Source organism: Chrysochloris asiatica, unplaced genomic scaffold (genome assembly GCF_000296735.1).
Source record: "Chrysochloris asiatica unplaced genomic scaffold, ChrAsi1.0 scaffold00271, whole genome shotgun sequence".
Classification (NCBI taxonomy): Eukaryota; Metazoa; Chordata; class Mammalia; order Afrosoricida; family Chrysochloridae; genus Chrysochloris; species Chrysochloris asiatica.
Window position 1 is genome coordinate 1250013 of NW_006408789.1, and position 15506 is coordinate 1265518.

General features: G+C 45.1%; 1 protein-coding gene across 1 annotated transcript in view; it reads right to left on the minus strand.

Annotated features, from left to right (window-relative positions):
• RMND1 (required for meiotic nuclear division 1 homolog (S. cerevisiae)) overlaps positions 1-4879 on the minus strand; it is a 32278-nt gene extending 27399 nt beyond the window's left edge. Inside the window, exons 1-2 of the mRNA XM_006874357.1 lie at positions 4742-4879; positions 1487-1562 (exon numbers count right to left, since the gene is read on the minus strand). Of these exons, the coding sequence (XP_006874419.1) occupies positions 1487-1542 (56 nt within the window). The 5' untranslated portion in view covers positions 1543-1562; positions 4742-4879. The remainder of the gene's footprint in view (positions 1-1486; positions 1563-4741) is intronic.
• Between the last annotated feature and the right edge of the window lie 10627 nt (positions 4880-15506).

Sequence of the window (15506 nt, forward strand, 5' to 3'; positions counted from 1 at the left end):
GCTTTTATATTATATATTGAAATGATATTTTAGATATATTAGGTTACAAAACATACATAATTAAAATTAATTTCAGACAACTTATGATAATATTATTTATTTGTTAAGCGCTGTTGAGTGGGTTCCGACTCACAGACACCCTGGACAGTTTCTGAGAAGTGGCTGGTGAATTTGAACTGCCAACTCTGTGGTTCAAACTAACTCTGTGGTCGAGTGCTTATCCTTCAGCACACCAGGACTCCATGATACTATTGTTGTTGTTATGTGCCGTGGAGTCGGTTCCGACTCATAGCGACCCTGTACAGAGTTTCCGAGGCTGTAAATCTTTATGGGAGCAGAAAAGCCTCATCTTTCTCCCGCGAAACAACTGGTAGTTTCGAACTGCTGACCTTGCGGTTCGCAGCCCAATTCATAACCACTATACTACCAGAGCTCCTTCATGATACTATTAGTGCATTTAAAATTAATTTCATATTGTTTTCTTCTAAATGCTGTTAAGTGCTGTTGAGCCAGTTCTGACTCATAGCAATCCTGCATAGGGTTTCCAAGGAGTGGCTCATGGGTTTGAACCACCAACCTTGTGGCTAGCAGTCCAGTGCTGATCCTATAGTACCAAAGAAAATCTACCATTAATTGTGTTGGAGGGTTGCACTTGGGTTTGCACTGGGTGGACTGGCCCACAGACACCCAAAGGAACCTCTGGGACATTATTATTCTATTTGGAATACACATGGAAATCTTCATTACCTCTGAAGTTTGGGTAAAGAGGAAGGGGATGCTTTACTAGGAACAAAATGAAAAGACTAAGGACTAGGACCACACACACTTTTTTAAAGGTTTGGATTCTTAAGCGACATTGTATAGGGTTCCTGAAGAGCGGCTGGCGGGTTTGAACTGCCAACCTTGTGGTTCGCAGTCCAGTGCTGATCCCATGAGGATAAAAGGAGATTCAGCACACAAGTGGGGATAACTTTAAGTGGCTTCTATCTTCTGTGTAATCCCTACCAGCTATTCTGTGAAATAGGTACTTATACACAGGTACTTATACACAGACTCCTGGCATTAAAACTGGCTGTTTAAAGAGTGTGTCAGGGTCCTAATTTGAAGTATCTGGAGAGGGAACGAGGAATCAAATATTTGTTTCAGAGTTACAGGAAGAAAAGCCAGCAGGGCGGTGGAGGTGGCAGGTGTCTGAAAAGGAGTGCTGAGGATGAACTGAAGAAAGACGCCGCGTCACCTCTGAAATGAAAACCCAATGGGCAAATGAGGACACATAAGAGGGAGACTGTTTACTCGATTTAACATTTCTTTACTTTCACAAATTAACCAGAGGATTCCTGACTGGCAAACACACCTTAATCAAGTAAGAATCACTTGCCAAAAATTCCAATCAAAAAAATTTTTGGATACGTTTCCTATTAATATAAACGGCAGCCATCACCTGACTACGAACAGGTCTCCTGAGGGGCGTCTTTAATTGTCTTACCTGAAGAAGAATATCGTTCCAGGATCACCTGCTTGGGCAGAATTTTCTACGCCCATCACCAAAATATTTGCCGCATCTATGGTTTAAAATAAATGAAAGAAAAGCTACACCACAAGGAGACCACAGGGCTAAGACTCACCTGCAAACAAGAGAATCGGGTACTTACAGGCCTTTCTCTATATGCCTAGAAGTGCTACCCTACAACAATGCCTACCTCTCTACTAAGTTTTCAGAAACTCTTTTAAAATACAAAAACGAAAAGGCCAGAAGAAATTACCTTCACAAAACATGTACAGAGCTGAGACTCTTAACTATTTGCGTTCCTTCTTCCTACTCGTTCACACCAGCCTTGACCTAGGATCACCAGTCCAGCTAGGAATCATGAAAGTGTTTGCTTCTGGGGACAACTGAGCTCTGAGAGTGAAACTTTCTACAAAATCTAAAATAAAAATAGAAGGAACACTAACATAGTCTCTTCTTTTAAACTCCATTTTATTAATAATTTTCATAAGTTTTCATATTACTCATTTGCTGACCTTTTGAAGTATATTGTTGAAAGTAGGTACTAACAGAAAATATACAGACATAAAGATACTGACCATTTCAACACATAGCCCATTTCATAGCTATTCATGAGAACTACCGCAGTATTGTTGTTGTGAAGTGCCAGCAAGTGGGTTCTGACTCACAGCTATCCTGTATAGGGTTTCCATGGAACTGGTGGGTTTGAACTGCCAATTTTGTGGTGCTTATCCATACCAGGAATCCAAGCAGCCACCTGTAACTATTGAAATATTCTAACCATTTAAATTATTACTGAATATATTACTATGCAAATATATATCAGCAAGCAGACAGCAGCCGCTGAGTCGGTCCAGCAGAGCCAAGGCATCCTGGTGACCCTTGGCATGCCTAGTCCACGGCCACAGCCACGGACCAGCCTAGCTCACCGAGGCTCACCCTCTCTGCTAGGCCCTCATCTCCACCTCACCAAACATGGCGACCTCCTCCAGTGACTGTTCAGGGTTCTGTTGTGGTCTGCAAGGCTTCCATTGGCTCACTGTCAGCAGCGGATCAGCAGGCCTTTCTCAGTCTGGCAGCTCCACTGAACCCTGTCCACCATGGGTGACCCTGCTGATATCTGAAATACCAGGGGCATAGACAGCAGCACCCAAGTTCCTAGAGCAGAGCCAGTGGATGATGCGTGGTGGCTACCAATGAGTACCTATCAAGTATCTGTCACTACCCACTGCCAAAATGTCCATTCCAACGCACAGTGACCCTGTAAAGGCTTAAACTTTTATGAGAGCAGAAAGCCTCATCTTTCTCCCTAGGAGTGGCTGGTGAGTTTGAACTGCTGACCTTGTGGTTAGTAGTCCAGTGTTTACCCTACAGCGCCACCAGGACGCCTTACATACTCTTGTTGTTGTTAAGTGCCATCAAGTCGGTTCCGACTCATAGCGGCCCTGTATAAGGATTCTGAGGAGTAGTTGGTGGGTTTGAACTGCCAGCCTTATATATTGGTATAGTGATATTTATTACAAGTGTCTAACTATTATTCTGTAACGTAGAGCCCTGGTAATGCAATGGTTAAGCACTTGTTTGCTAACTAAAAGGTTGGGATTTGAACCCACCACAGGAGAAAACACTAATCTGTTCCCAGAATGATTAGAGCCTGTAAAATCCTTCTGTCATAATGGGTCATTATGAGTTAGAACTGACTAAATGTCATCCACCCATTCAGTAATGTAAATTAGTGTTTCCTTGATTCCAGGTACTCGGTAGAGGATGGGGACGAGGGTGAAGGAGTCAGATGGACACCAAATCCTAAATGGCATTATCTGGGGGAACGCTAACTTTCTCCATCCCGTGAAAGCCAAAAGCAAACCTGCAGCAGCCTAGTGCACTCTGACCCCTCCTGCCCCTCCAGGACAGATGAGAACTGCCCGACAGTCCCCAAGGCTGTCACCCTTAGGGGAGCAGATTGACAAATTGTTCTCTTGTGGACCTGCTGGTGGGTTTGAACAGCTGACCTTCCAGTCAGCAGTCGAGCACTTAACCATGGTGGCACCAGTGCTCCACGCAGATAAAAGCAACACCACACAAACAGGAGCCGAGTCATGGCAGTGGAGATGGAACCTGACGCCCTCTGTCGGCAGCACCTGGAGCCACAGAACTCACAGCCTTTGGATTCAAAGACCTTACTGAGCACCTGTCACCTTAGGGACTCCAGACACAGCTCTGTCTGTGCCGACTACGCCAGCAAACAACCACCATCTGTTCCCAACAGCACAACTGCAAATGCACAAGGGCATTTCCACTGTGTCTCTGGGGTCCAGGCAGGGCCTTTCAGGTAAATTCCTAAATGCTCTGGGTATTGGGCAAGCCGGTTATTCTAGAGTTACACTGTAAAATTTTCTTCCATCCAAGTGTTCTATACGAGGGGGCTTCAGAAATTTTGTGGAAAAATGGAACAGAAAGATAAAGGAATCTTCCCATGAACTCTTTGAAGCCCCCTTGTGTTACTTTTTTTCTAGGGTAAAAGCAGGTTGTTTTCATGAGACAATCCTAAAATCCTCAACTGAGTTTTAATTTTCTTCTTTTCGTGGCTATTTCAACTAATAGTTTAGTAGTAGGATTGTGAGAGTAAATCCTTAAAAAAAAAACAACCAGAATGCGCCTTAGAAATGAGGATGGCAAGACTTCACTTTGCGTACTTGGCATGCGTAAGCAGGAAAGATCAATCCGAAAGGACATCGTTTTTGGTAAAGGAAAGCGTCACTGACATGAGGGAGACCCTCGGTAAGATAGACTGGCACAACAGTCACCACCATCGTCCAAACACAGCAATGGAGACGAGGGAGACAAGAAACTAGGCGACAGACAGCCTGTCCTGTTGGGCACGGGGTCGTCGTGAGTCGGAGCCAACTCGACAGCGACTAACAACAACTGAACATTTTTAATCAATTCCATGGTTCTTCCGAAATACTCAACTCTTTAATGTGGCAGAATGGAATGGGCTGGTCTTCTGACTGTCCCAGGTGGTGGTAATCTTAGACATACAACTTTAAACACACCATACTGATTTTACTCGATGACAACTGCGTTTTCACATTCTTATCTTTATGTGTCATTTATATAAGACGATTCAATGAAACTCATACAATACGATTCTTACAGTGGAAAAGAAAATGCAAACACATGCATATGTGGCAGTATCACAGAAAGACGGCTCTCTAGCACACTCTAACCGACCTGACCCCAGGGTTCAAGAAGATGTACCTCTCGGCAAACTTGTGACTTCAACATATCCCCGGGCAGTGAGTTCTTGGCAGAGATTCCCGAGATGGTACTCATCTGCTGTGGCGAATGCTGTGCAGTGCATCAGGCCCTGTTGCAACGAGAGCATCACAGCGTGGGTTACCCAGGGCTGCAGTGCCTTCCTAGGGTGCGAGTTTCTCTGCAAAGCCAGCGCTTGAAGAGCGCACTTTCTTCGAACACCTACAAGGCCGCTACAAAGGACACAGTCAGAGGGAACAGAAAGATGGATTTCCGCTCAATGGATTAAAGGTGTTGCTGTTGCTTCTGGTTGTTGTGAAGTGCTGTTGCGTAAGTGAGTTGGTTCTATCTCAGGGTCCCGTATAGTGTTTCTGAGGAGTGGCTGGTGGGTTTGAAGCTTGCAGTTAGAAATCCAATGCTGAGTCTACACCCAGTGCCACACCAGGACTCCTAGCTCCCCTCAAAAAAACAAAAACAAAACTCTTCATGGGCTACTTGAAAGTCACTGCCAATTTGCAGCATTTCCAGTGTGCAGCAAACAAAAGATGGAGTGGATATATCCATCACACGGGCACCTGGAGGAGTTGGTAATTAAAGGCTTTCCAACTCTGAGTTCCTACGAAGAAGGTTTTTTATTTTTTTTGGTATTGAAATAATTTTTCCTATTTATGAGTTGAACATTTTAAAGCCTTGTTTTATTAAAAGAACATGTTAAAGCCCCCTCAAAACTAAAATAGAATCACTTTTTCGAAGTGACATTGTTATTTGAGATGACTGGATGAGTTCTCACTAGCCTTATCCACGATATCTATAAAGCAGTGACAGTATTTTACTGTAGTTCATGTGAAACCCTGAGAATGGGTCCAGGCCTGGCTAGTGCTTTGGTCCACACACTTAGAACTGTCTGTTCTGCACACATTCATGCTGTGTGCGTATGTGTATTTGTACACGATACGTTTGGTAAGTGTTTGGCACGATGGTGTTTTTTTCCAAACAACCCATAGTGAATACTGCAATCAGTGTAGTTGGCCAAATCTCACTCCCCCACAAAAAAATAAATAGAAAATATGACTTCATTATCCATAATAAGCATCACTGTTCTTGGAAGAAAGCTGTGTGTGACTTATGTTTGTGTATGTACATGATGAGATCTTTCTATGGGATGTGGTGAAAAAAAAAATGTCAGAAAACCACGTGACAGTTCAGGTACATAATCTGATTAAACATTAAAGAAAAACCAGGAGGATAATAATGCATACTTGACGAAGTGGCAGAATCGAGCCAAGCTCAGGACTGCAGCTGGCCTAAATGTCCAGTCTTATGTACTTGTTGCTGGTGGTGCTTCTCTAGTGTTTGCAGTGTTTAACAAACCAATCGGACCTCTGTCTCAGTCTGTTTCATTTCCTAGCCACAGAAGACAAGTTCCAGCAGAGGGGGCTGGAAATCTGTGGAAAAGAGACAAGCAGCAAAATAGTATACTATGAATACTTCTTGTTTCCGTAATTTCACATGTCCTGACAGAACACTTCACTTGAAAAACAGAGGTCTGTTTTTCCCCAGAGTCTACACTGTGGGAGAAATTTTGCCTATGACAAAATCAGACAGCACTCCTGACTGATTATTAAGGGAAAGCTGCAGTTTTTCTCGCTGCCATGGACTGACTGTTCTGGTGTGGCGCTCTAGAATAAGCACTGGACTGCAAGGTCGGTGGTTCAAACTTACCAGGTGCTCCTTGGAAATGCTATACAGAATCACTATGAGTCAGAACCTGACTTGATGGCACTTAACAACAACATGGACTATGGTGCTATGACCTGCCATCTGAATCGGGTAACCCCCACCTCTCCGGAGCTCACAGTGTCTCTGAACAGTGGCTCTCGACCTCTGGTATCTTTTGCTGGAAGTCAGAACATCACCAACAAGCAGCATGTCGCTGGTCTGAGAAATCACAAGCCACTGTGATAAGTGATAAGCCAGGGTGAAGATGTAATTCCAACAAGGAGAGCGATTTCAGCTTCAATCAGCCATTTCCGAACTCATGCTGTGTGGCAGAGGGCAGAGGTCAGACACAAGGCCGATTTTGCACAGCAGCCAGGTCTTTGGAACCTAACCAGGTCTTAAGTGAGGAGAGGGTGTATACACTTATTGTTGTTGTTAAGTGCCGTCGAGTCGATTCTGACTCATAGCGACCCTGAATAGGGTTTCTGAGGAGCAGCTGGTGAGTTTGAACTGCTGACCTTGCAGTTACCGACATTGCGTTGCAGTCTAGCACACTAACCCACAGTGCCACACCAGGACTCCACAAACTTGCTGTTAGAGCAAAAGGAGAGAAAAATGAGTTGAGCTTTCTCTTTGGGTCTGCTATGAGTTCAGGTATACGTCTCATCACTTAAACATTGATGTACTGCAAAACTCAAAATAATTTTAAAATCAGGAGGTGGGTAGGAGGCACTGAGTTCTGAAAAACTGTGGAAATGGGTAGTGGAGATGGATGCACAACACGATAAACATAACTGCACGTGAGAAGACTGTTGAAAGGGCAAGTGATTTACTGCAGTGCAGTGAACTCCTTTATGTGGCTCTTCGACCCGTAGTCTTTGTAACTCCCAGCAGACGCTGTTTTTGCCCTGCTAGGTCTGGGCAAAAGGCTGGGAAAGATGTTGACAGGATGATACGATTCAGTTGTGACTGTTAACAGAGTGAGATTGTGAAAACCTGGAACTCTAATGTGAGTTTAAAATGAGCCATCTCAGAAGCAGGAGGGGAGAATTTTCACTACTAGTAAGTAAGAAGGGCCAGGCGTGGAGCATGTCTTCTGGACCCCAAGATCCCTGAGCAATGAAATCCCTCGGCCCAGGGACAGAAAGCTGTGGCAACGGAGGAGCAGCAGAGCCCAGAGCCAGAGCACCAGACAGAGCGGGGGCCTCCCAGTCCAGGGAGCAAGTAAAGCTGAGTGACTTTGGGGTGCCACTGAGCACTTCTCAGCAGCCCTAAGAGTTTTGCTGCCCAGGCAGAGGCCCATCTGTGGATACAGCTGAGAGGAGGCTGTTTTAACTGGCAGAAGTGCCCTGAGCATTTTCTGAGCCTGCATTGTAACCTGTTAATTTCCCTAAGAAAGCCTGTCACTGTGAGCAGTGTAGCTAAGTTCTGTGTGGCCATCGCGGTGAATCATTGAAGCTAGTTGGGTAGAGAGGGTTCTGGAGGAATGGTTAGTGTCATTTTTCCTTGCAGTTACACAAACCAGGCTAAATAAAAAAGTATTGATACTGGGGCTCCAGTTCACACGAAACCTAATGCCATCAAGCCAAGTACAACTCATAGTTGACTACGGGGCAGAGAAGAATTGCACCTGGGGGTTTCTGAGACCGTAAAACTTTATGGGATCAGACAGGAGCTGTCTAGTGGGTTTGAAGTGCTGATCTTGTGGTTAGCAGTCCAACATTTAACTCACTGCTCCACCATGGCTCCTTCCAGTTTATAAAGACATGGGTTTAGGGGGTCGCTATGGGTCGGAATTAACTCGAAGGCACTTAAAACAACAACAACATTTCAAACAAAAGTGCTTAAACTGTCTCTGAGATCAGCGGATGGCCGGAGACAAGTTCTTTCGGTCCTTCACTTGTCTTGGTCACTTTAGGATGCCTTAAAAAAAAAAGAGGTACTTTTTGTTCTACGGGGAGGAGGGTGAGTTCAGGAATAATACCAAGTTTTTCACAAAACCCAACTGGACAACTTCTCAAATCAATGAAGTTTTGCAACAAGTTTATGAGAATGCTGCCCCACATGGAAGAATCTTTTTTAGATGGATCGAGCATTTTAAGCAACGTTGGGAAGACCTCGACGAAGAAAGAACTGTGGCTGACATTCAGACACTGGTGGGAGAAGGCCACAGAACTACCACTGATACGACAGCTACTAAAGCTGGGATCTCACATGGACCAGCATTTTCAGTTTTAAGGGAACATCTTGCCCTCAGGAAGCTTTCGGCTCAATGGGCGTCCAAGGTGTTGGAGAAAGATCAGTGGGTTCAAAGAGCAGATCTTCCCACCAATCTGTTATGCAAACAAGATTGAAACTAGTGAAGATTTTATGGAATGAATCATAACTGGGGAACATAACATTTAACAAAATAAACCAGAGAGCTAGGTCCAACCAAAACAGTAGCTTCCAAGGGGCTCTGCTGGGCCAGACCACTAGTTCTCAGAAGTTTATGGCAAATGTTTTTTGGGACCCCAAAGGAGTCATCTTGATAGATTTTTCTCAAAGGACACAAAACCATCATAGGGGCCTGTGTAGAGGGAAATGGACAGCTGCATCGGTCAGTAGCAGGCCAGGAAGTGGCACTCAGGAATGTTGTTTCTATCCGACAATGTCCCTGCTCAGTTTTAGGATAACAAGAGCTGTCCTAGGAAACTTTCTGGGGAAACCTTACCCCAACTACCCTGCCCTGCTCTTGATGCTTCAGAATTGTTTTGTTCCCCAAACTCCAAGAACATTTCAAAAGAATACTATTTGAGTCTCTTAAAGATGCCAAAATGGCAATTTCGACACAGTGTAAGTCAAAAGCGCAGAATTCTTCCGGAAAAGGTTAGAAAGACGGAAGCATCGCCTTCAAAAGTATATGCGTCTAGATGGAGGGTCTGTCGAGAAACAACAGCTTCACTGTTTTTGTTTAATAAAGTTGTCTATGACTTTTACAGACATCCGTTTTTTACATACTCTTGTAGTGTGTGTGTGTGTGTGTGTGTGTGTGTGTGTGTGTGTAGGAAGAAGAAAATGTTAAGAGTTGCATTTACAGAACACTTCCATCTTTTCCATCCTGGATTCAAAGTCACAATATAAAAATGAAAACCAAAACTAAAACCAAAGTGAAAGTGATTAATTCATTCCTGCTTTCACAATCTGAGGCACAATAAAGGTGCATATGTTTTCAAAGAAAGTCAACTGTACAGCAGAAACACAAAGCGACCAAAGCCAGATCCACCATGCTCAGGGTCTACATCTTCACACCAAGAGACGCTAACCCGTTTTCTGGGAGACTCAAAGATCACAGCAATGGCGGAATCTTCCTGATTCCTATTTTTCAACGTCATTGACCTTAATCCCGGATGGCCCTTAGCCTCTTCTCTACCCTTTCACACCTTGGAGCCTCCTGAGAACACTGTAACAAGGCACAGTTGTAAGTACTATGCACAAGACAAAAAGGTTCAAAAGGCCTGACCCTGGCTTTCTGTTTATCATTTAGAGGGGAAATGCTAATTGTTGCTGAGCTGTTCCCACAGCCGCTAAACAGTGAATGAAAATCCTCCCTCACCTTCAGAGGACTGCTGCTGTTGTTAGCTACGGGTGGTCTCTGACTGACCAGTACTGCAGCCTCCTTGTGATCAACTGTGATGAGTCCTTTGTGATCTGCAGGATTTTCATTGGCTAATTATTGCAAGTAGCTTGCCAGGACTTTCTTTCTAGTCTGCCTGAGTTTGGGAGCTCTCCTGAAACCTGGTCGGCACCCTAACAACATGGAGGCTCCACTGACAGACGTCTCTGCTGAGAGGTGGGTGATGGATGCTCATGAGGTGTGCTGGTCAGGAATTGAACCTGTATCTCCCACATAGACGGGGGAAATCCTATCACTGAGCTACGAATGCCCTCCCTTCAAAGAATAAAAAAGCAAAAACCCTCTGGCTGTTTTCTGACTCTACTTTGTCACACCTCATCACTCATCCCAGACCCAGTGACCACATACTAATGAGTTCATACATCTCTGTATATTAAAATTTAAAACAAACAAACAAAAAGGTTAATTTGGTGAAAAATCTTAAATAAGGCTGTTTATATATCTACAGTACCATTCCTAGATTGGACTTCATGTATGTCCTCCTTTTCAAAGTCGCTGTAGGCCAATATCTAACAAAAGTTTTCAGAAACTATACTATTACCTACCAGCTGCCATCAGTTAACTCTTAGCGATCCTACAGGACAGAGTGTGGGGTCTCCCACAGGGTTTCCAAGGCTGTGGACTGCCACACCTGTTTCCTTCAGAGCAGCTGGTGGGTTCAAACTGCTGGTCTTTTAGTTCAGGGACCAGCACTTTAACCATGGCACTACCAGGACTCCATAAACGATATTTCTATATATTATTGCCTAAGCTCTGGTAGCGTAGTGGTTACGAATCGGGCTGTGAACCTTAAGGTCAGCAGTTCGAAACTACCAGTCGCTCCGTGGGAGAAAGATGAGGCTTTCTACTCCTGGAAAGATTTACAGCCTCGGAAACCCTGTACAGGGTCGCTATGGGTCGGAACTGACTCGACGGCACTTAACAACAACAACAACAAGTTATATCTTGGACTCCTGGTGTGGTGCTATAGGATCAGCACTGGACTGCAAGCCACAAGGTCGGCAGTTCAAACCCACCAGCCACTCCTCAAAAACCGTACACAGGGTTGCTATGAATTGGAACTGACTCAATGGCCCTTAACAAAAACAATAACATGTTATGTCTTTATCTGTATCACTAATTTCCCCCAAATTAAAGCTCTGATTCCCTTTGGATATATAACAGCCTTTACCACTAGGCTTCAAAGATCTTGACGAAAAACCATTCTGAGTTAGCTGCCAGGTCTCACGCCAGCAGGAAGGCGATGGCGTGGCTATTAGTAAACAGGTGTGCCACAACCACATCTGATTTTACCTCGTTCACAGACAGCAACGGAAGGTTGGTCCTGGAGGGTTGCTTGGTCCTGGATGCTTTCAGTGGTCTCTTGATTTGTGGAAAGTCTTGTTTTGGGATAAATGTCTCAGTTGACACAGATGAGCAATGCTTCCTTAATATTTTTATAAACCACTTAGAACCTAATAGATCTGGTCTGCGAGTCACTTTCCGGTGACTACCAAAAGATAACATGGCTGGAAGGTGTGCACTTTCATTTTGGCAACGCACCGCATTTACTGGCACAGAGATACTTGCAGTTGACATTTTCTGGGTCGTATCCAAGATCGGAGACATATTCAAACTGTGAGTTGCTGTGCTGGTGAAGAGCAGATCCAGGCCTTGACTGCCTGCCAGTGGGCTGCATGCGACATCCCCAAATCTCTTCGGTGGTTTTACCGTGAGATGAGCTAGCCTTCGGCACTGACACGTTTTTGATAAAACACTGGATCTGTCCAGGGCTCTCAAAAGTCGGGCTGGCATTACCACATCAGAAGCTAAAAGGAAAGGAATACAAAGTTCAAGTTCATTTTTCTCATGTTTTGAAATATAATCTTTCTCTAGATAACAGGCATATTTCTGTAAAAAAAAAAAAAAATAATAATCTAAGTCTTCTAAAAGAGTGTGGGTGAAAAATAAACACATGTGTTTGTACCACTTTTTCCTTAGTCAACCTTTGGCCTTCTTCCTGTATGATTACAAGAGCATAAGGCGATTGAGAAAATGAAAAACAAACAAACCAGCCAGTGTGTAATCTGTTCTGATGCAGAATGCAGAGGAGAACTGTTCTATTCCATAGGGGAAATGACAAGGACCTTAACAATAACAGTGTGTGTGTGTGTGTGTGTGGGGGGGGGCTCTTCATTTACTTCATAAGCATAGCAACTATTTACAAAAATTCTTTATTTGCACATTCCTTTATACAATGTAACGACTCCTCACTTACTAGCAATCTTGTTATCAGGCACCTCACATTTCAGACAGTGTAAATGCTACTATCTGACTCTTTTGCCCCAAGCCAGCAGGCGCCTACTCTGAGACCCCTGTGGGCCAGGAAGGGAAAAAAGAGGCAGCACACAGTGTTTAGAAGAAGTGCATGCGAGTGTACAGGCACCTCAAAGTGGGACGGATGGGGCCTCAAAGCCTTCGCCTCCACATGGTTAGGTGCCCGGCCAGGCTCCTCCATGCCCAAGCTGTGAAGGCAGGGCCAGACTGACAGCGAACACAGGGCTCGCAGGGGTGAGAGGGGAGCCCTGGAGGTGGCTCCTCAAGAGAAGCTCCAGCCCTGCACAGGAGGAAGGTGAACTGCTGAAGTTGTGAGCCCTCCAGTGACAGGGCGTAAATCTACTGAGTTTTGGCTCTTCCAAGCCTCCTCCTCCACAGAGGACTAATCCATAACTGTTATTATTTTTATGATCATATTTTCTAAAACAGTTTAAAAAAATACATATCAGACAAATGGGTGGTCTGAAAATAGGGGGAAAAATCCTCCATTTTTACAAAGTGTAGATTTTTTCATAACAACCTTGTCTTTGGAACTTAATCAATTTGAAAAGTGAGGTGTGAGTGTACTTATTTAGTGCCTACAAGGTAAGCAGTGAGCTGGGGCCAAGGGTGCATCCTCCCTGGCTTCATGGTGCTAATGGTCCAACAGAGGAGATAGGCATTTCCAACAGGTGAGTGTAATTCAGAGCATCAGTCAGTGGGATTCCGTGCATTCTAGCACTGTCCAGGGTGCTGAGGAAACACACCGGAGCTCACCTACTTCTACACAAGAGCCCGCAAAGGTTCCATCAGAGACTGAAGCTGCTGTCTGTGAGGGAAACTCTTTAGGTTACACACACAATCCAACCAAGTGCATAGAAATCACTGCCCTCATGATCTGCAGTATAAAATACTTATTTAAAAGCAAGTTTATAACAGACAATTGTTGTGTGTGCCTACTAGTTGATTTCAACTCATAGTGACCTGACCAGGCAGAGTTCAACTGCTTCATTGGGTTTCCCAGGCTGTAATCTTCACGGGAAAAGATCACCTGCTCTTTCTCCCACAGAGCCACTGCTGGCTTCAAACCACCAACTTTTCAGTTACCAGTGGAGCATATGTAACCACTGTGCCTCTAGGACTCCTTTAGAGATAATCAATAGCAATAATAATTTTTTAAAACAAAACATCAGGCACTGGATCTACAAATCTGAGTTCATGACCTCAGCATTCAGTCTAGTGGGAGACACAAACTATTGGGAGAAGTGCTGAAGTGGAGAAATGTACAAATGGCTGTGGGTCCCAGAGAAGGGGGCAACGTGGGGAGAGGTGTGGGTGGGGCACGTTCAAGGAGGTGACATTTGAACTAGGTGTTGAGAAGGCAGAAAACCAAACAGCCCAGGTACACAGAGCTATCGATCTGACAGACTGGATGCAGTTCCACAGGGAGGGAGAGGGGGCAGCAAGAGAGGAGGACTGAAAAGGAGCCAGATCACAAAAGATGGACACGTGACATGACGGGTGTCCACAGGTAGAGGACACGTGACACGACAGGTGTCCACAGGTAGGGGGAACAAGTGACATCAAGGGTGTCCACAGGTAGGGGGACACATGACATCAAGGGTGTCCACAGGTAGGGGGATACGTGACACGATGGGTGTCCATAGGTAGGGGGACAAGTGACATCAAGAGTGTCCACAGGTGGGGGACACATGACACTAAGGGTGTCCACAGGTAGAGGGACTCGTGACATTGAGGGTGTCGTGGGGGACACAGACATCAAGGGTGTCCACAGGTAGAGAGTCACGTGACACGAAGGGCGTCCACAGGTAGGGGACACGTGACCTCAAGGGTGCCCACAGGTGGGGACATGTGACATCAAGGGTGTCCACAGGTGGGGGACACGTAACACTGAAGGGTCTCTATAGGGAGGGGAAGCCAGAAGCTATTAAATGTGAAGCTCACATGGTCAAACATACGTTTGGTAACAATTTGGTAACAATTTGGAGTAGGGCCTGAGTGACAGAGGTAGCACTTACTGGGTACCGACTCGACGGCACTTAACAACAACAACAACAACAACAAACATATACACCTGGAGTCCTGCTGTGGCACCTTGGGTTAATGCTCAAAGTCAGTTTGAACCAGAAGTCAGGCGGTTTGAGCTCACCAGCTGCTCCTCAGAAACCCTACACAGGGCTGCTATGGATCAGAACCCACTCGACGGCACTTCACAACAATCTACACACTTAGAGAGTTCAGGTGTGGCGCTGAAGGATCGGCGCTGGGCCGCAAGGTTGGTCTGAACTATTAACAGCTGTTCCTCGGAAACCCTATTACAGGTATGCTATGAATCGTAGCGTAGTGGTTACGAATCAGGCTGCTAGTCTCAGGGCCAGCAGTTCGAAACTACCAGCTGTTCCAAGGGAGAAAGATGAGGCTTTCTGCTCCAGTAAAGATTTACAGCCTCGAAAGCCCTGTACAGGGTCGCTTTGAGTCAGAACAACAACATTCAACAACAACAACAGCAATCTACACACCAAGGGCTACTCAGCTTTCGCTCACAAAAACCACATGGAGGGTGAGATTGCTCCCAGCTGCAAAGATGCAGTCGGAAGCCAGGCTTTCCAGTTCCAAAGACAACAGCCTTAACCCTTCCACTAGATGGGGGCTTCAAATAGGCCGTGGAAAATGGAATGAAAAGACAATGGAATTTTCCCACAAAACTTCTGATGCTCCTCTGTATTACATCCTATATAGTGAACTAACTGGTCAGAAGCTCTGTTCTGTGGACACCTACCTGTGGACACCCTTGATGTCATGTGTCCCCCTACCTGTGGACACCCTTGATGTCACTTGTTCCCCCTACCTGTGGACACCTGTCGTGTCACGTGTCCATCTTTTGTGATCTGGCTCCTTTTCAGTCCTCCTCTCTTGCTGCCCCCTCTCCCTCCCTGTGGAAGGAAGAAGTGTGTTCTATCTTTGCGGAGAAAGAAAAATGAAGTTTAACATTTTAGGTGTCCACCATGCCCCAAATATATATATATATAT